The sequence below is a fragment of the Littorina saxatilis genome, linkage group LG16, assembly GCF_037325665.1.
Source record: "Littorina saxatilis isolate snail1 linkage group LG16, US_GU_Lsax_2.0, whole genome shotgun sequence".
Lineage (NCBI taxonomy): Eukaryota > Metazoa > Mollusca > Gastropoda > Littorinimorpha > Littorinidae > Littorina > Littorina saxatilis.
In genome coordinates, this window is record NC_090260.1 from 126,061 (window position 1) to 145,000 (window position 18,940).

Sequence of the window (18,940 nt, forward strand, 5' to 3'; positions counted from 1 at the left end):
GGGATTACGACTTTAATTCTGCACAGAACCAGTCTTGCTGCAGTGTTGCATGACTGGCACTAGTACAGAACATGATTATGTCTGGTCCGTGCACAGGCGCACGCATGGTTACAGTTGAGGCACTGTTGAACATTAGTTTTCAACTTTTGACATTCCTGCCAGACTTCATCTGTCTTTTATTGTTGTTCATAGAGTTTTGAAAATATACAGCTGAATCTAACAAATATGTGAGTCGTATTTCAAATACCCATTTATGATTAGCTGGCGTACAATAATGGACTTATCGTTGTAAATTCATGTACATGTTCTTTGATTTGGAAAATAAAGATTACTTCACATGGATTGGTGAAACAACTCAGAAGGGCCCAACTGTATGAGTTACGACTGACCTTTTTTTAACAATGTCGCTCGCATCCTTCCAGATATCACTGGTGTGCTGGACAGTTGAAAACTCATTTTCCTGAAGAATAAATCGGAGCACAAAGTACCGATCGATCAACCAAAGAAGCTAAGCTAACCACAACAACCCTAAGACACTCACAAACACGCGTGCATACACACACACACACACACACACACACACACACACACACACACACACACACACACCACACACACACACACACACACACACACACACACACACACACAGAGATTTGCAAACACTATTTTGCTTCTTTGTTGGAGTGGGGCTACAAAAACAAATTTATACATTTTAGTTGAACATTGTCGCATAAACTCCATACTGACTATCCCCTTACCCGCCAAAGTACTGCCAATCGAACTTTGGACCATGTATTCCACTCATTTATCTAATTTGTGGTGAACAAATGTATTTTGACTTAGGTAAGCGCTTCGTCGCAAAATCTTCTTTTTTTTCATTCAAGGGACGTAATCTAGCTCAGCGTGTTCGAATAAATCGAATTTTTTGGGTCGAATTTATTCCAAATCCGCTTGACATATATGAACTTGACATTCGATCTTTTCTACCTCAAATCATTGTGCCCCTTGAAATTGTCAGGGAAGCAGTACGTGAGTCTAGAGTTAATTTTGTCAGAAGCCTGGCTGACGTCCAACAGTTGTCATCTTCGAAAGCAAGCAATCCAGATCGGAATTTAAAATGAAAAAATCTAAACAAGTGTATCAACAGGAGGAAAATTGTTTGTGGCTTGAAGATTTTGAAAATGCTGATTAATACCAAAAGCATGAGACTTATAGGCTAAAGAAATATCTCCTATATAGTGACAATGACAATGACAAATCTTTATTTTTCGAGGGTGACAAGAATAAGCATAGATATGCTTTTTTGCATCTGGCCCTCGCCCTAAAGAGGGACTAAACTATTTTACTATAACTATGACTAGGGAGAAAAAGGTTACATAAAAACATTAATGGTAGAACATATAAGTTTATGTACATGAAGCGCATTATGTAGAAGCATTGTAGATCATAAGGTAGTGTTCAAAATTGGGTGTAAAGCAATGAAGATAAACGGAAAGTAACCCAACAATACATTAGCTCAGCAAAACAATGTATTACAGAGCCAAATCTTCGTTATTTTGTCACAATAAACCATAATTCCGATAATGAACAACTGTATACAAAGAAAACATACCAATCAAGTTTATTTGTTCATAGAGTTCATTAAATGGAAAAAATATTTGGTTCTAAAAGAATCTGTGTTGGTGTATTGCCGCAGGGCGTCCGGAAGAGCGTTCCAGAGGCTGCTTCCTGAATAAACAAGACTTGATTTAAATAGGTATATCATAAGAAGAGGAGTGTTTAGTTTCATAAAGTGGTGCAAATTCTTCAAAAAGAACTTTGAACAAATGGTTTCGGGTGCATTTCCTGTCATCATTGTATGCATCATTATTCCTTTGTTATAATTCATTCTTGACTTTACATGTAGGACCCTTATGTTGATGTAGTCTGAGTCGGTGAGAGTAGTCTGTTTGAGTAATACTACTTTTAGCGCTCTTTTGTGTAATCTGCTGAGTAGCTTTAGGGAATTATCACTTGCTGAGTCCCATAGAGTGGATGCGTAATCAATATAGTACCCGAAGGAGCACGATGAATACCCCCAAAATACAGAAGAGGTAGATCTAGTGAGTGTTGGGATACAACTTGGCTTTAAAATACCGAACAGATCAACAATGCAACAACTTGACCTGGCTGGGTGGCATTGGAAGAGAAGGGTAAGCTTATGTTAGTCATTATGGAACATCGTATTTTACCTACCAGTTGAATACTTCTGGTTGCATTTTCACTCAATACAATAATCAAGTTCAGGTTCGATCTCTTCAAACATGACATCAGGGGCCATGCCGATGAAAGAAACTGAAGCGCCGATGAACGTCAATTTCATTTTTGTAATACTGATGCCATAGAAAATACTCGATGATCTGTCGCGCACGCAAACACACACAGGAAATAAAAGAAATAACCTTGCCGGCAAAGCATGAACTAACCTTATTCCACTGAAGGCAATAAAAGCAGAAAAATTGGTTTCACTTTTTAATTTACCAGTTCCTTTTGGAGTTCAAGTACTGAACCAATCGCTTGTCTTGTTACGTTCTTGATCAGATCGATTGGCATAGCAACCAGTATCGAGATGCGCAGTAGCGATACTCTTGAAATTCGAGTCCGACCAATGAAATTACAGAGTATCGATACTCAAAGTCTCGATACTGGTAGTATCGAGGGAAGACCAATGAAATGAACGAGTATCGATACTCGGAGTATCGAGACTTTGAGTATCGAGACTTTGAGTATCGATACTCAGTCTCGATACTGTGGGCCTTTTGGCGCACCAGGGTGCTGTTCACACTCGAGATCAGAATTTAACCAATCGTTTTGTAGACACTCGATACTGAACTAGGGCGGCATAGCAACCATACTCGATACCACGGATTGGTTCATTTCCATACTCGATACTCGCAGTATCGAGGGAAGACCAATGAAATGAACGAGTCTCGATACTCGGAGTATCGAGACTTTGAGTATCGATACTCCCAGTATCGATACTCAGTCTCGATACTGTGGGCCTTTTGGCGTTCCATAGATATATTTCTAGGGAAAAGTATGTCAGACACGCCTCGATAAAAGAAAGAGAGAGGTTTAGGTTTGCCTCGCGATAAACCGACTAGGGTCAGAGGTACAGGTCTATTGCCAGCATGCTTCTGTCTGTCTTCCTGTTGAGCAGTTTTAGACACATTCTGAATTATAGCTGGTGAATGGGGAAACGTCGGGTGTGTTCAAATGTAAGTATATAGTGTCTGTTTTGTGACAGTTCTGCCTTATTTTAACTGCAGATATTTAATCACAGCAGAAACAAATACACCCACTAGCAGGTTTATTTATTAATCAACATTAGTCCTGAATAAATTAGCTTCTTATGCGCAATTCCGTTTACTCAGAAAGTATAAAACAGATTGTTTCCAACGAGAATTGCAGCAACCGACCTTGATTTGAACGCAGAAGAAGATTTGCCGAGTGAGGTCACATGATGTATTGTGTAATCTTGCAGGACGTCCGGTTCTTGCTGACCAAAAAGCTGACAGAGGGCGCCAAACACATTGTCAAGCCCTTTGCCAGGTTCATGCATGCACGCCGAGACCTCAAGACGTACGCAGGAAGTTTGTCCAGGTTTCCACTGAGATGTCGTGGAGTCGAATGCCAAGTTTGCAACTTCACTGGTAAAGGTAAACTTGCTGGTTGATGATGATGATGTGATGATGATGCTCATGATGATGAAGATGATGATATAACAAATAATGCAAGGTTTGTGTTTATTTCTTTTCGCATCGTTTTCCTTTTTCTTTGGAACGGAACACATCATGCTCAAATTCAAAGTAAATCCTAGAAATGTTGAAATAGGCACACTACCTTTGATGGGAATGTCCATTGAAATGGTTGAGACTGTCAGAGGCGGGCATGTTTACATTAAAGTTGCTTGACATGCATGCATAACCTTTCCGTCTGGTGTTTTTCATGTCAGCCGACGCCAGCTTGCTGACTACTTGTCAGGACCCAATGCAGGAGGCCAAAGACCACTTCCTGCAGACGTGTCTACACCCCATACAGGAACTGTTCCTGTGGGCACTCCTGTCAGGAAACATGGATCTCACCGAGTCGCTATGGATACACTGTGATGTACGACAGCTATAATTTCAAATCGCGGGAGGGGAAGGGGAATGCGATGTGTGCATTGTAAACTTGGTCAGGTGTCAACGAAATATAGATCTAAAGGCTGTTCTTAACCAGACGAACCTTTGGTTCGCGAACTAGGTTCGTGGGGTTCGGCGAACCTCAAGACTGGTTCGGCGAACTTGTCTTGGTTCTTAACCAGACGAACCTGAGTTTTCGAACAAGGTTTGGGGGGTTCGCGAACAAGGTTCGTGGGTTGGAAAAGGTTTGCAAGTCATGTCTTGGAAACCTTGAAGATCGGGCCGAACCTTTGACTCTTCTGCCAAGGAGGAAGACAAATTATTGAAAAACTGAATCTCAATGGCGGACGAAATCACCCAAGTCAAAATTACATTTTCTGAGATTTTATAAAAACAACGCTTGAACGAAAAGGTAGAATGGTGACTTCCGTTCGATTTCAAGTTAAGCTTTTCACTTTTCCGAGCAAGACAACCGCTGAGAGTGAAAAAACGCCGCTGTTCGACTTCGAAATTTCCAGTCGTAGACGACCTTCGCTTCTGCAGCATTGTGTTAGTGCAGGTGAGGCAGTGTTACTCATTTCGCTGAGCTCGTTGGCTCACGTAAGTGTAGCCTATGCGATCGTAACTTTGTCTGTCTGTGCGTGCGTGCGTGCGTGCGTGCGTCTGTGCGTGTGTATGTCTGTGGTAGAAACTCTAACATTTGAAGACGTCACATTACATTGACGTAACATTATGACGTAAGAGGGTTAGACGTCACGCGAAGGAAATAATAAAAGACAATACATTACAAGACAAGACAGGGCATGGCAAGATAAGACAAGACAAAACGAGAGAAGACAAGACAAGACAAGTAAGGCAAAGGTTGCCAGAAAGGTCAAGAGATGACAATAATTTTATTATAAGACAAGACAAGACAAGTTAGAAAAAGGTTGCCAGTAGGCCAATAAAGGGATGACAAGACAAGACAAGGCATGACAAGACAAGACATGACAAGACAAGGCATGACAAGACAAGACAGGACAGGACAGGGACCAAAAAAAAAGAAGAAAAAAAGAAAGATAACTAATTCGGTCAACAGATGTAAAAGAAATAGGCATTTGTTAGGGTTGAATGTTTGGGTGTCACCCTGCATATATATTTGTATTTTTGCAGGACAGGGTCGAGTTGTGATGATGTCAGGGCGACTGAAGACACACCAACAAGTATTCTTCGGAAGTGTTTGGAACACAAATGAACATTATTTCATAATAAAAAGGCGGCTGACATTGATGTTCATATTCTCAGCACAGACGTGTGCTTAGAAATCGGATGTTCATATTCTCAGCACAGACGTGTGCTTAGAAATCGGATGTTTAAGAACAAGAAACAACCCTGAATAAAGCCTTACGAAATATGGTTGGAGCTGGATCAAAAGTGTGTGTGTGTGTGTGATTGATGGGCAACATTTATAAATGATGAGAGAGAAAGCTAAAGCACATATATATATATACTAGAGGAATACCCGCTTCGCCGGGTACCCGGCTTCGCCGGGATGAAATACTTAGAGCCGTACGCCGGCTTTGCCGGGTCCGAACAATGGACCCGCCAAGCTTAGGTCCCTCCCAGATTCGTGGAATGGGAACCGCACGAAAATGATTCAGTGGCCATAATGCCATTCCTGACCATATCGAGTCCCATCCTTGTCGACGAATGTAACCGTGTTTGTCACCTTTGGAGGCGAACTCCACTCAAACAGGATTGAGCAATTTAGAGCTTATCTGTAAGCCCTTTTGAACTGCTATGGCTTTTCAAAGGAAGGCCAGTACATACAAATACACAAAAGCCGCCAGACCACATCACAAACAGAACTGAACAATCCCCAGGTGTTGCTCACATAGAGAGACACACACACACACGCACACACACACACACAAACACAGAGAAGCCGTATATATAGAGAGATAGATGACAGTGTATTTTTCGCGTGGCTATAAATTGATTCGACCTTTGCACTTTTACAGTGAGGATAATTTACGGGTCCAATTTACGTTCTGGACACTGCGGTAACCTTCTAAAAATAGTAACAGAACGCCGGGAATATCCGAAGATGCCCCCTCATACTATAGTGCACCATACGAAGGAAGGGAGGTAAACGCTGAAAACATGGAGAAGATGAGAAGATAAGGAAGAGTTACTGGGAATGGTGAAATGAACACAAAAACCAAAATCGGTTCAGCGCTGCGCGCTTAGAGCACGTGTTGAAATATCTCATCGATGATATGTGACCCTCCACCACGGAATGAGTCGCATGTCACCTTTTCATGATTTTCATATTTTTACATTTTCTTAAAGAGTTTTTTATTCTCTATCCAGCGGTGAAAACCGTTTTAGAAAAGAGTGAACACTTGTCGAGTTATAAGCCTGTGACTATGGTGACCCTCACACTGTTACCAGACACTCCCCGGACTTATATCATGCCTAGCGCAGAACCGCATGAGGTGACATGCGACTCATTTCGTGGTGGAGGGTCACATATTGTGTCCGGGGTGTAGCTGAATACGGTGTCCAAATTTGAAAAAGATCCACCGAGAACTTTGGCTTTGGTGTGTCGGTACTGGGGGCCCGGGTAGCTGAGGTGGAACCAAAATAGCTGAGGTGGAACCAAAATCGGTTCAGCGCTGCGCGCTGAGAGCACGTGTTGAAATATCGACCAGGTTGTGTCCTGTCCCGGGTCTACCTGAATATGCCCACCAAATTTGAAGCAGATCCATCGAGAACTTTGGCCGTGCATCGCGAACTCACACACAGACACACACACAGACACAAGTCGTATATATGTAGAGGTTACATGCCGAGTCTCAGTGATTATTAAAAATAATGGTCGAAGTTAGCGGATCATGAAAAATGCGAGCTTCAGCGAGCTTTTTCATGACCGCGAACTGAGACCATTATTTTTAATAATCACTGAGACGAGGTGTGTAACTTCTTTATTCCTCCTTTCTTCAGTTATTCAAACAAAATAGTTTTTGTGCGAAAGTTTGATCGAATCCGAATCACTCAACATGCGCAGGCGATCGACTAATGCGCGGTTGTATAGTTCCGTGCAAATCATTCCATTCTGTTTACACTTCTTGTCAGTTTCCCTGTTTTGGACTAAAATCAAGTACACAGATATGCTGTTATTCTGTTGTGGCGGTAAAGGCAGATATTGTGTATTCTTTTTATGTTTTAGTATCGCTTAAGATAATGTTCTTTCGTCAAATGGGACTAGCAGACGAACATTTGCACCCGTGTTCCAACGTTAATTACTGTATGAAGTTCAGTTTTCTGGGGAAAATAGTGTATGAAACTTTATGTTGTTTAAATTGATGAGATGTGTGCATTTGGTTGCGTGTGATCTGTTTATAAAATGAAATATTGTTAAAAACTGACCGTCGGATTGCAGTCAGTGTTGTCGAAGAAACTGCGTTAAAAGAAGGGGAACTACTCTTGTCGCTAGAGTATGAGTTACTTGCCTTGGGAATTTGCTTGTGATGAACGGTTTGTGCACGGCAGATCTAGATTCAGAAAACAACCGAACTCATGGATTTTATATGGAGATTCATGTGTTCAGGGCTGTAGTTGTTAATTTAAATGCGGTATGTTTGTATTGTTTGCTCCAGAAATGTATACTTCGTACGTTAGAGCGTTCGGAACTTTTCAGTCGCAAAAGTAGTACCGAAACAGAACAGCTTCTCAACCCATTGCACTATCGAGGATTCAGGCTGTTGCTGGCTCGTTATTTGTTTGGTTGCTGGGTCATTATCGAAAAATAACTAGCTCTACAAGTTTACAGAGGTAAAGAAGCAGAGGGGGGAATAAATATAGATATCCTTTTATCGTACGTTCCATATCGTCCTCCTACTTTAAATGTTTGCTAATACAGACGTTCTCCAAGAAAACGTCTATCCAGTAATGTTTTGTTTATCGCAATGAAAGCTTTTTTCTGAGAAGAATGAAGAGGAATCAAATTAAAAAAAATAAAAAAAAACCAAGACCAATATATTGAATTGCTCAAAACGTAAAGAAACAGGATGATTTTGGTTCAGTAGTACTATTTGTAGACCCTTAAAGCAATACATCCACACATTTTTTTACCCCAAATGTAGACCAATAAAACTAACTTTAAAAATCGCGCAAAGAGACTGGATTCACTATACATAGAGACAAGACACTCAACACATTTACAAATCGTCAGCGGACTTTCGTTTTCACACGTTTTTGTTGTTCATTTTCTCACCCTGTCCTTTACCACCCCAAAAAACCAAAACAATTTTGAGTTTGGAAAAAAAAAGTTTAGGGTCGGCGCCGAAATTTAGGGTCGGTCGGGTGACCAGAAACAGACAATTTTTTTTTTTTGGCCTAAACATCATGTATGCTTCTCGACTCTGCTGATCCACAATTAGAAATATCGCTATCATCATTTATTTTTGGTCACCGTCTTTCCCTTTTCACAGGCTAAGTTTTGGTGTGTAGCATTTCCCATAGAACCCTGATGGCTCCACGGTAGACACAATGATCAGCCCATACCAGTCATGTTATTTTCTCGAATCAATTTATAACCTTTAACCCAGGAGGGTAAATGACATAGAACTTAGAAGGCTTCGGGTAATCTTGAACTTTAATGTGTTAAATTCATAGCTCATAATTCAGAGGCATTCAAGCCTCCAAATTTGGAGAACCTGCACTTGTAATCATAACAAGTCTTTTAGATCCCTTTAAAGTCACGGAATGAACTCCGATGAACTGTACGAATCATAGCGTACTCTTGTACGAATACATTTCGTTTACAAATTTCATGCGTCAAAGAAGGAATCAAGTTATCCGTATCAGCGGACAGGGGAGGCAACTTTGTCATGTAATTGAAATCTCTTGGTTGACAACGTACGCCATTTTCGCCGATCAAACAACCAAATTAATTAATTATGCTTAGGTTTGGAGCTTAATCCGTCAATTAATTTCACGATAAATGTTCTTGGGCTTGATTACAGGTACTTGGATCTAAAATAAGTAAGTATGTCTCTCGATTCTGAGCTATGAATTTAACACACTAAAGTTCAAGATTACCAGGCTTCGTGCACCATGATCAAGTGGGAAGGAGAGACCCAAATCGACAACCAGCACGGAGTTACCACTCAATCGGTGATTTCGTCTTGGAGGCAGCCATTTTTGGAAGGGGAATAACTTACTTGCTTTTATTGTCGACTCGGAGTGAGCTCCCCTCGTTTGTCGGCGATCCAGGTTTCGTGTCTTAACTGGACGAACTAGACCTTGAGTTTGCCGAACAAGTTCACCCAGTTAAGACACAAACCATGGTTCGCAAACCTTAGTTCGGCGAACCAATGGTTCGTCTGGTTAAGAACAGCCTTAATGAAGACACTTTGAGGGTTTCTGAAATTGTTCCCCATATGAAGCAATGTTAATTGAATGCCAAACATGTGCCTTCCACACAGACATAAGATATGTCAAACAAATACTGCAGTTCAGAAGGTTTAATAAGTTGTATGACTATAAACAAATAGCATCTGTTTGATCTGCCCAAAGACAATTTGTCCTGGGATATTTCTGTTTGTGTTGGAATATACCAGTTTAAAACCAGTCTAATCTTCCGAAAAAGTCGGTTAAAAAGAGGGAATTTGTTTGTTTGTTTGTTAGTTTGAAGCAGCCTTTTGATAAGGACATTAACCATACTTGTAATGTTGGGTGAGATGCTGCCTTGTGATCAGGACATTAATCACACTTTTAATGTTGCGTGATCTGCTCCATTTTGATCAGGACATTATCCATACTTTTAATGTTGCGTGAGATGCTGCCCTCTGATCAGGACATTAATCACACTTTTAATGTTGTGTGAGATGCTGCCCTCTGATCAGGACATTATCCATACTTTTAATGTTGCGTGAGATGCTGCCCTCTGATCAGGACATTATCCATACTTTTAATGTTGCGTGAGATGCTGCCCTCTGATCAGGACATTAACCACACTTTTAATGTTGTGTGAGATGCTGCCCTCTGATCAGGACAATATCCATACTTTTAATGTTGCGTGAGATGCTGCCCTCTGATCAGGACATTATCCATACTTTTAATGTTGTGTGAGATGCTGCCCTCTTATAAGGACATTAACCATACTTTTAATGTTGTGTGAGATGCTGCCCTCTGATCAGGACATTATCCATACTTTTAATGTTGTGTGAGATGCTGCCCTCTGATCAGGACATTATCCACACTTTTAATGTTGTGTGAGATGCTGCCCTCTGATCAGGACATTATCCATACTTTTAATGTTGTGTGAGATGCTGCCCTCTGATCGGGACATTAACCATACTTTTAATGTTGTGTGAGATGCTGCCCTCTGATCAGGACATTATCCATACTTTTAATGTTGTGTGAGATGCTGCCCTCTGATCAGGACATTAACCACACTTTTAATGTTGCGTGAGATGCTGCCCTCTGATCAGGACATTATCCATACTTTTAATGTTGTGTGAGATGCTGCCCTCTGATCAGGACATTATCCATACTTCTAATGTTGTGTGAGATGCTGCCCTCTGATCAGGACATTATCCATACTTTTAATGTTGTGTGAGATGCTGCCCTCTGATCAGGACATTATCCATACTTCTAATGTTGTGTGAGATGCTGCCCTCTGATCAGGACATTATCCACACTTTTAATGTTGTGTGAGATGCTGCCCTCTGATCAGGACATTATCCATACTTTTAATGTTGTGTGAGATGCTGCCCTCTGATCAGGACATTATCCACACTTTTAATGTTGTGTGAGATGCTGCCCTCTGATCAGGACATTATCCATACTTTTAATGTTGTGTGAGATGCTGCCCTCTGATCAGGACATTATCCACACTTTTAATGTTGTGTGAGATGCTGCCCTCTGATCAGGACATTATCCATACTTTTAATGTTGTGTGAGATGCTGCCCTCTGATCAGGACATTAACCATACTTTTAATGTTGTGTGAGATGCTGCCCTCTGATCAGGACATTATCCATACTTTTAATGTTGCGTGAGATGCTGCCCTCTCATCAGGACATCACAAGGTGTCTTAGCAAAATGTGCTGTATGTGTGCAGGATAAGATGTCAAACTGGCTGTCTCTGTGTACAGGACACGATGTAACACTGGCTGTCTTTGTGTGCAGGACAAGATGTAACACTGGCTGTCTCTGTGTGCAGAACAAGATGTAACACTGGTTGTCTCTGTGTGTGCAGGACAAGATGTCACACTGGCTGTCTCTGTGTGCAGGACAAGATGTCACACTGGCTGTCTCTGTGTGCAGGACAAGATGTAACACTGGCTGTCTCTGTGTGTAGGTCAAGATGTAACACTGGCTGTCTCTGTGTGTGCAGGACAAGATGTCACACTGGCTGTCTCTGTGTGTAGGAGAAGATGTCACACTGGCTGTCTCTGTGTGCAGGACAAAATGTCACACTGGTTGTCTCTGTGTGCAGGACAAGATGTCACACTGGCTGTCTCTGTGTGTAGGAGAAGATGTCACACTGGCTGTCTCTGTGTGCAGGACAAAATGTCACACTGGTTGTCTCTGTGTGCAGGACAAGATGTCACACTGGCTGTCTCTGTGTGCAGGACAAAATGTCACACTGGCTGTCTCTGTGTGCAGGACAAAATGTCACACTGGCTGTCTCTGTGTGCAGGACAAGATGTCACACTGGCTGTCTGTCTGTGTGCAGGACAAGATGTCACCCTGGCTGTCTCTGTGTGCAGGACAAAATGTCACACTGGCTGTCTGTGTGTGCAGGACAAGATGTCACACTGGCTGTCTCTGTGTGCAGGACAAGATGTCACCCTGGCTGTCTCTGTGTGCAGGACAAGATGTAACACTGGCTGTCTGTGTGTGCAGGACAAGATGTAACACTGGCTGTCTCTGTGTGCAGGACAAGATGTAACACTGGCTGTCTGTTTGTGTGCATGACAAGATGTCACACTGGCTGTCTCTGTGTGTGTAGGACAAGATGTCACACTGGCTGTCTCTCTGTGTGCAGGACAAGATGTAACACTGGCTGTCTCTCTGTGTGTGCAGGACAAGATGTAACACTGGCTGTCTCTGTATGCAGGACAAGATGTAACACTGGCTGTCTGTGTGTGTAGGACAAGATGTAACACTGGCTGTCTGTGTGTGCAGGACAAGATGTAACACTGGCTGTCTCTGTATGCAGGACAAGATGTAACACTGGCTGTCTCTGTGTGCAGGACAAGATGTCACACTGGCTGTCTCTGTGTGCAGGACAAGATGTCACACTGGCTGTCTCTGTGTGCAGGACAAGATGTCACACTGGCAGTCTCTGTATGTAGGACAAGATGTAACACTGGCAGTCTCTGTGTGTGTAGGACAAGATGTAACACTGGCAGTCTCTGTATGCAGGACAAGATGTAACACTGGCAGTCTCTGTGTGTGTGCAGGACAAGATGTAACACTGGCTGTCTCTGTGTGCAGGACAAGATGTAACACTGGCTGTCTCTGTATGTAGGACAAGATGTAACACTGGCTGTCTCTGTATGCAGGACAAGATGTAACACTGGCTGTCTCTGTGTGCAGGACAAGATGTAACACTGGCTGTCTCTGTGTGTAGGACAAGATGTAACACTGGCTGTCTCTCTGTGTGCAGGACAAGATGTAACACTGGCTGTCTCTGTGTGCAGGACAAAATGTCACACTGGCTGTCTCTGTGTGCAGGACAAAATGTCACACTGGCTGGCTGTCTGTGTGCAGGACAAGATGTAACACTGGCTATCTCTGTGTGCAGGACAAGATGTAACACTGGCTGTCTCTGTGTGAAGGAGAAGATGTCACACTGGCTGTCTCTGTGTGCAGGACAAAATGTCACACTGGCTGTCTCTGTGTGTAGGAGAAGATGTCACACTGGCTGTCTCTGTGTGCAGGACAAGATGTAACACTGGCTGTCTCTGTGTGCAGGACAAGATGTCACACTGGCTGTCTCTGTGTGCATGACAAGATGTAACACTGGCTGTCTCTGTGTGCAGGACAAAATGTCACACTGGCTGTCTCTGTGTGCAGGACAAGATGTCACACTGGCTGTCTCTGTGTGCAGGACAAGATGTAACACTGGCTGTCTCTGTGTGCAGGACAAAATGTCACACTGGCTGTCTCTGTGTGCAGGACAAGATGTCACACTGGCTGTCTCTGTGTGCAGGACAAGATGTAACACTGGCTGGCTGTCTGTATGCAGGACAAGATGTCACACTGGCTGTCTGTGTGTGCAGGACAAGATGTAACACTGGCTGTCTGTGTGCAGGACAAAATGTAACGCTGGCTGTCTCTGTGTGTAGGACAAGATGTCACACTGGCTGTCTCTGTGTGCAGGACAATATGTAACACTGGCTGTCTCTGTGTGCAGGACAAGATGTAACACTGGCTGTCTCTGTGTGCAGGACAAGATGTCACACTGGCTGTCTCTGTGTGCAGGACAAGATGTAACACTGGCTGTCTCTGTGTGCAGGACACAATGTAACACTGGCTGTCTCTGTGTGTAGGACAAGATATACTGGTTGTCTCTGTGTGCAGGACAAGATGTAACACTGGCTGTCTCTGTTTGCAGGACGAAATGTAACACTGGCTGTCTCTGTGTGCAGGACAAGATGTAATACTGGCTCTGTGTGTGTGTGTGTGTGTGTGTGTGTGTGTGTGTGTGTGGGTGTGTGTGTGTGTGTGTGTGTGTGTGTGTGTGTGTGTGTGTGTGTGTGCAGGACAAGATGTAACACTGGCTGTCTCTGTGTGTGCAGGACAAGATGTAACACTGGCTGTCTGTATGTGTGCAGGACAAGATGTAACACAGGCTGTCTCTGTGTGTGCAGGACAATATGTAACACTGGCGGTCTGTCTGTGTGCAGGACAAGATGTAACACTGGCTGTCTGTCTGTGTGCAGGACAATATGTAACACTGGCTGTCTCTGTGTGCAGGACAAGATGTAACACTGGCTGTCTGTCTGTGTGCAGGACAAGATGTAACACTGGCTGTCTCTGTGTGTAGGAGAAGATGTAACACTGGCTGTCTCTCTGTGTGCAGGACAAGATGTAACACTGGCTGTCTCTGTGTGTGCAGGACAATATGTCACACTGGCTGTCCGTCTCTGTGCAGGACAAAATATAACACTGGCTGTCTGTCTGTGTGCAGGACAAGATGGCGGCTGCCCTGTTTGCACGTGTCGTGTTCCTGGGAATGAGGAAGACAGAGACAAATGTTGACGTCAAAAAGGAGCTGAACGATTATGCCAGGTGTGTACTGAATAGGATTGCTGGGTGTTTAGCCTGTGTGGAGGAATACCATATGTATGTTTTGGGAAGGGGGGAGGGGGGTAAATATTGCTGTGCTACAAATGCAGGTGTAAATGTGAGGTACTAGCAGGTGATATAAACAATGTGCATGCATGTGGATGTTACAGACGCTTCGATGACCTGGCTGTGGCCACACTGAAAGCATCGAACGAGCTGGACGAGAATAAGACACGTGACCTGCTCAACAAGGAGTGTCCCTGGTGGGGCGGGGTGTCCGTGCTACAGCTGGCCATGCTGACCAGGAGCAAGCTGTTCATCTCCCAGGAGCCGTGTCACCAGCAACTGACACGGGAGTGGGACGGCTACCATGACCAGGTGTGTTACCTTGATTTGTGCCACAAACTCACCCCCAGTTTTGCAAAGGCCTTTCCTTCAAATAATGTTATGGTTTTACACAATAGCATACAATATGTATGGCTGCATTCATACTGACTTTGTCCTCATCTTGTTAGTGCGTATGAAACAAAATCGCACGCCAAGGGAAACCATTCATACAAATATCATGTAAGAACAATTAATCAATACTGAGATTTAGTGCCTTCCCTCTCATTCAGTAGATTATGTGATACTGTGTGATACTCCCCAGCATCACTACCATCCTGATGCAGTCCCAGCTTCGCTGGACTGGGCACGTAGCTCGTATGCCAGACGAAAGACTGCCCAAAAGACTGTTCTATGGCGAGCTGCAACAGGGCCAGCGGTCCCACGGAGGACAGAAGAAACGCTCCAAAGACACTCTCAAAGCCTCACTGAAAGCGTTTTCCATCAACCCTGACACGTGGGAAAAATCTGCACTGGATCGTGCCACCTGGCGCTCCTCCATCCACAAAGGCGCCAAGATGTGCGAGGCCAGCAGAACCACCGCCGCTGAATTGATGAGACAGACCCGAAAAGCCCGTGCCATCAACCCTCCTGGAGACGTCCCACTCGTCCCTTGTCCCTTTTGTGTCCGAACCTTCCGTGCCAGGATCGGCCTTGTCAGCCATCTACGCACACACAGAAATAGCCAGCCCCAGCAACTCCCGGATGACTATCTAGAGTGGTCCTCGTCGAATCGACGGACGAACAACACACACTGTGTGATGCTGCGACGGATATTGCAAGCGTACTGTCGCGACAGGGCCACTATCACATGGAGCTGCATCGATAAACAATAATATAGCTATTCTGATTGACACGTGGGGGAATTCGGGGGCTGTGATTGGATGGTCTCACACATCTCTATTGCGATCATACAAGGATAACGTCACGGAAGTTGGTAATTTTTTGCCGATATAAAAACCATATCGGCAATAACAAAGACGCATGGTTCCGCTTTCTTCCACGTGTATAAGTACACACATACCTCGCCAGGTTTGTTTCTAGGACTAGTCGACAGACGATGCCATTTGCTTTGTGTGTGTTTTTTTTGTTGCTTAATGTACATGACATACATTACGTGTAAAATCCAGTTCTTTAACAGGCAACAAACCTGGCAAAGTTCAAGAAGCTGCAATCTGAAGCGACCTATCTTTGATTTTAGCAGACGATCTTTCCTATGTTTAACACAAAATCAGCAAACTCTCCTGTCACATAGAACGCCCATTGTATGGTACAATGTTGAAATGAAGTTGCCGGTCTGAAACATTTCGTCGTTTCTTCTGAGACAATCCTTGTTCTCTTATCATCTACAGATTTACCGCAGTCTTCACCACGCGAATTCCCAACAGAAGTCAGACTTTCGAACATAGAATCTATGTAACAAAGCATGATACGTCATGACGTCATATGATTCCTAGCATATTGACGTAATGCTAAACATTCGGTGATCTCGAGTCTTCTAGGTAATACATTTCCGTGTGTTTTTCAATGTTCGGTGATTTCCGTGGCTTCATGCGCAAAGGGATATGCGCACTATAACCGCCGTCTGCAATCAACGACATGGACCATTCTGGTAGTTGTTGCTGACAAAAACATGATTTTAACACAAAATATAATGTCAGAATAGCTATATAAACATTATTGTGTTTTCAGCGTAGCAATAGGCTCCGATATTTAGAATCGAACAAGTATAATGCAACTCGTCTTCGACTCGTCGGCATTTCTCGTCTAAATATCGACACTATTGCTACGCTAAAAACACAAAAGCTGTTAATACCCAATTAACCATGCATCTTACTATTAACTGTTCAAGGGACGATAAACAATAAATATGGGTTACACACTCTGAGTTCTAAATATCGTGCATATTTTCCCTGGGGTCGAATTTTAGGTATTACCGAGCCTCTGGCGAGGTAATACCTGAAAATCTACCCGAGGGAAAATATGCACAATATCAAGGACGAGGTGTGTAAGTTTTTTTTATCCCATTACTCCGACGTTTTCATTAAAAAAAAAACCCACTTTTTGACACAAACTCTGCGAGTGCCTGTTTTCTACTGGCCAAACCTTCAGCCACCGCAAATTCATGTGCGGAACGAGTACCCTTTTGTCTTTTTGGTAAACGCGCCATAAAACGTCTGCTTTTTGTATTTAGTCATTAATACTGCTTAAGAAGACGAATTACAGAGATTGCGTATGTAGATCGTTAGCTAAACGTGAGTTCGACTTTTATACCGCAGAATATTTCAATCGTTTTGCTAAAGAAAGTAGTCTCCGAATTAACGATAAATATGCAGATGACCTCTATAAATTATTCAATTGTACTCTGAGATCAAAGACAATGACCAATGACAGGTGAGATCGAGACTCAGTTGTGATGGATTATCCATATGGATGTGATGGATTATCCAGAATAATGACCTCCTCAGCTAACAGAGACAAAGAGGCAGGTCATAGGATAATAACCAATTTACCATGTATCTTACCATTAACTGTTCAAGGAACGATAAACAATAATAACCAATTAACCATGTAATATCTTGCCAGTGCCTAAGTAGCTTGTGTCACTATCAGTCATGTGTCATGTACTATGCATCGTAACAAAACCAGGCCGATGCATTTGAGTGCATATCTTTGTGAGGCGGTCGTTTATTGTAAAACCAGTGATATGGCATTCCCCTACCTTATTCAACAAACGAATTAATTTTGCATAAGCCAAACTTTGTACAGTAGAACCGACAAAAAAGATACCTCCCAAAAATGAAATTCACAAAATCAAGGTTCTGCGAATAAATCAGAATAGCTAAAACGGAGCGCCGTTTGCATGGGTTACAACTCGCTATTGCGGCAACCCGTTATTGCCGTGGAACTTTCCCGCAAGAAAGATCCCCTGATTCCGGTTTTTTGGTTGGTTTTTTGCGCCAGTCAGATGCCACCAAACAACAGAGTTGGTAACTCTGTCGTGTGCTGACAAAACCGAGTAAGTCCTTTTTTTTTTTCAAAAATGATATTTTTCGTTCATCCAAAAGAAGAAATCAATGCACATCTTTTGTGTTAATTTCTACGTTTTAGAGTGCTCAGATAAGCTGATATGAACAAGTAAGTCCACAACCAAAAACAACTTTTTAAGTATGCATGAATGTTTTGACAAAACAAAGTAAGTCCAAGGGGTTTCTAATGTTCGTATAATGATAGTTTTAAAATTCTTGTCAGAGGACTCATACAAAAAAGACGTCATTTAAAGTTTAGAACACACACATGACGTCATTTAAGTTTTGAACAAACAAATGACGTCATTCGATACGGCGAGACACAATGACGTCACCTTATGACGTTTTATTTCAAACATTTTTCTTCTCTATATGATTCTCCTTACGATCCTTTAACCTGGGGAACGGGGGGGGGGGGGGGGGGGGGGGGGGAAGGGGTAAAAATAATGGTTACAGAAATTATATCAAATGAAAATGGTAAAGTGAATGTAGATTTAACAATTCTAGCAAGTTATACCAATGCACGCCTCTGCATAATGGAGAATTTTCAAGTTGAAAAACGGTATATTTTGATGTGCCCTTACTGACCAGCCATAGTTGGGCGACTTTTTTTTTTTTTTACCATGGGAGACAACTACGACTTCGTTTTGCGCGAGCATTTGAAGCAAAACTCTGCGCATCAATAAATCTTTGGTAAGTAAAGTATTTCGTCTTGTTTGTGCGATGTATAGTTTGAATTAAGAAGTTGCCACTCAAAACCTCCAAAATCAATAAGTATTTCCGAGGTTTGTCTTTGTAAAAGAAAAATAAGCGATCGGAAGCGATCGATTTGATACTGCAGCAGACGATGCTTTGGCAGTCTGTAACACGCTGCTGTTTTCGCTCGAATTCTTTATTTGTCTTTTTCCCTTGACTGCCTTAAGACGGGTATACCCGCCATGTGCATGTGCACATAAACTAATTGTTATTTCTAAGTTTAGACACTAAAAACAGATTCTTGGTTCAATTTCCTTTAAAAACTAACAGAGGTTTTACTTACCTACCTACTGCCAGTTCGGAGCTAGAATTGTTT

General features: G+C 42.7%; 1 protein-coding gene across 1 annotated transcript in view; it reads left to right on the forward strand.

Annotated features, from left to right (window-relative positions):
- The first annotated feature begins 2,153 nt into the window (after positions 1 to 2,153).
- LOC138950227 (transient receptor potential cation channel subfamily M member 8-like) overlaps positions 2,154 to 18,940 on the forward strand; it is a 57,159-nt gene continuing 40,372 nt past the window's right edge. Inside the window, exons 1-5 of the mRNA XM_070321966.1 lie at positions 2,154 to 2,195; positions 3,527 to 3,701; positions 3,998 to 4,152; positions 14,358 to 14,458; positions 14,626 to 14,833. Coding sequence (XP_070178067.1) covers positions 2,154 to 2,195; positions 3,527 to 3,701; positions 3,998 to 4,152; positions 14,358 to 14,458; positions 14,626 to 14,833 — 681 coding nt within the window. The remainder of the gene's footprint in view (positions 2,196 to 3,526; positions 3,702 to 3,997; positions 4,153 to 14,357; positions 14,459 to 14,625; positions 14,834 to 18,940) is intronic.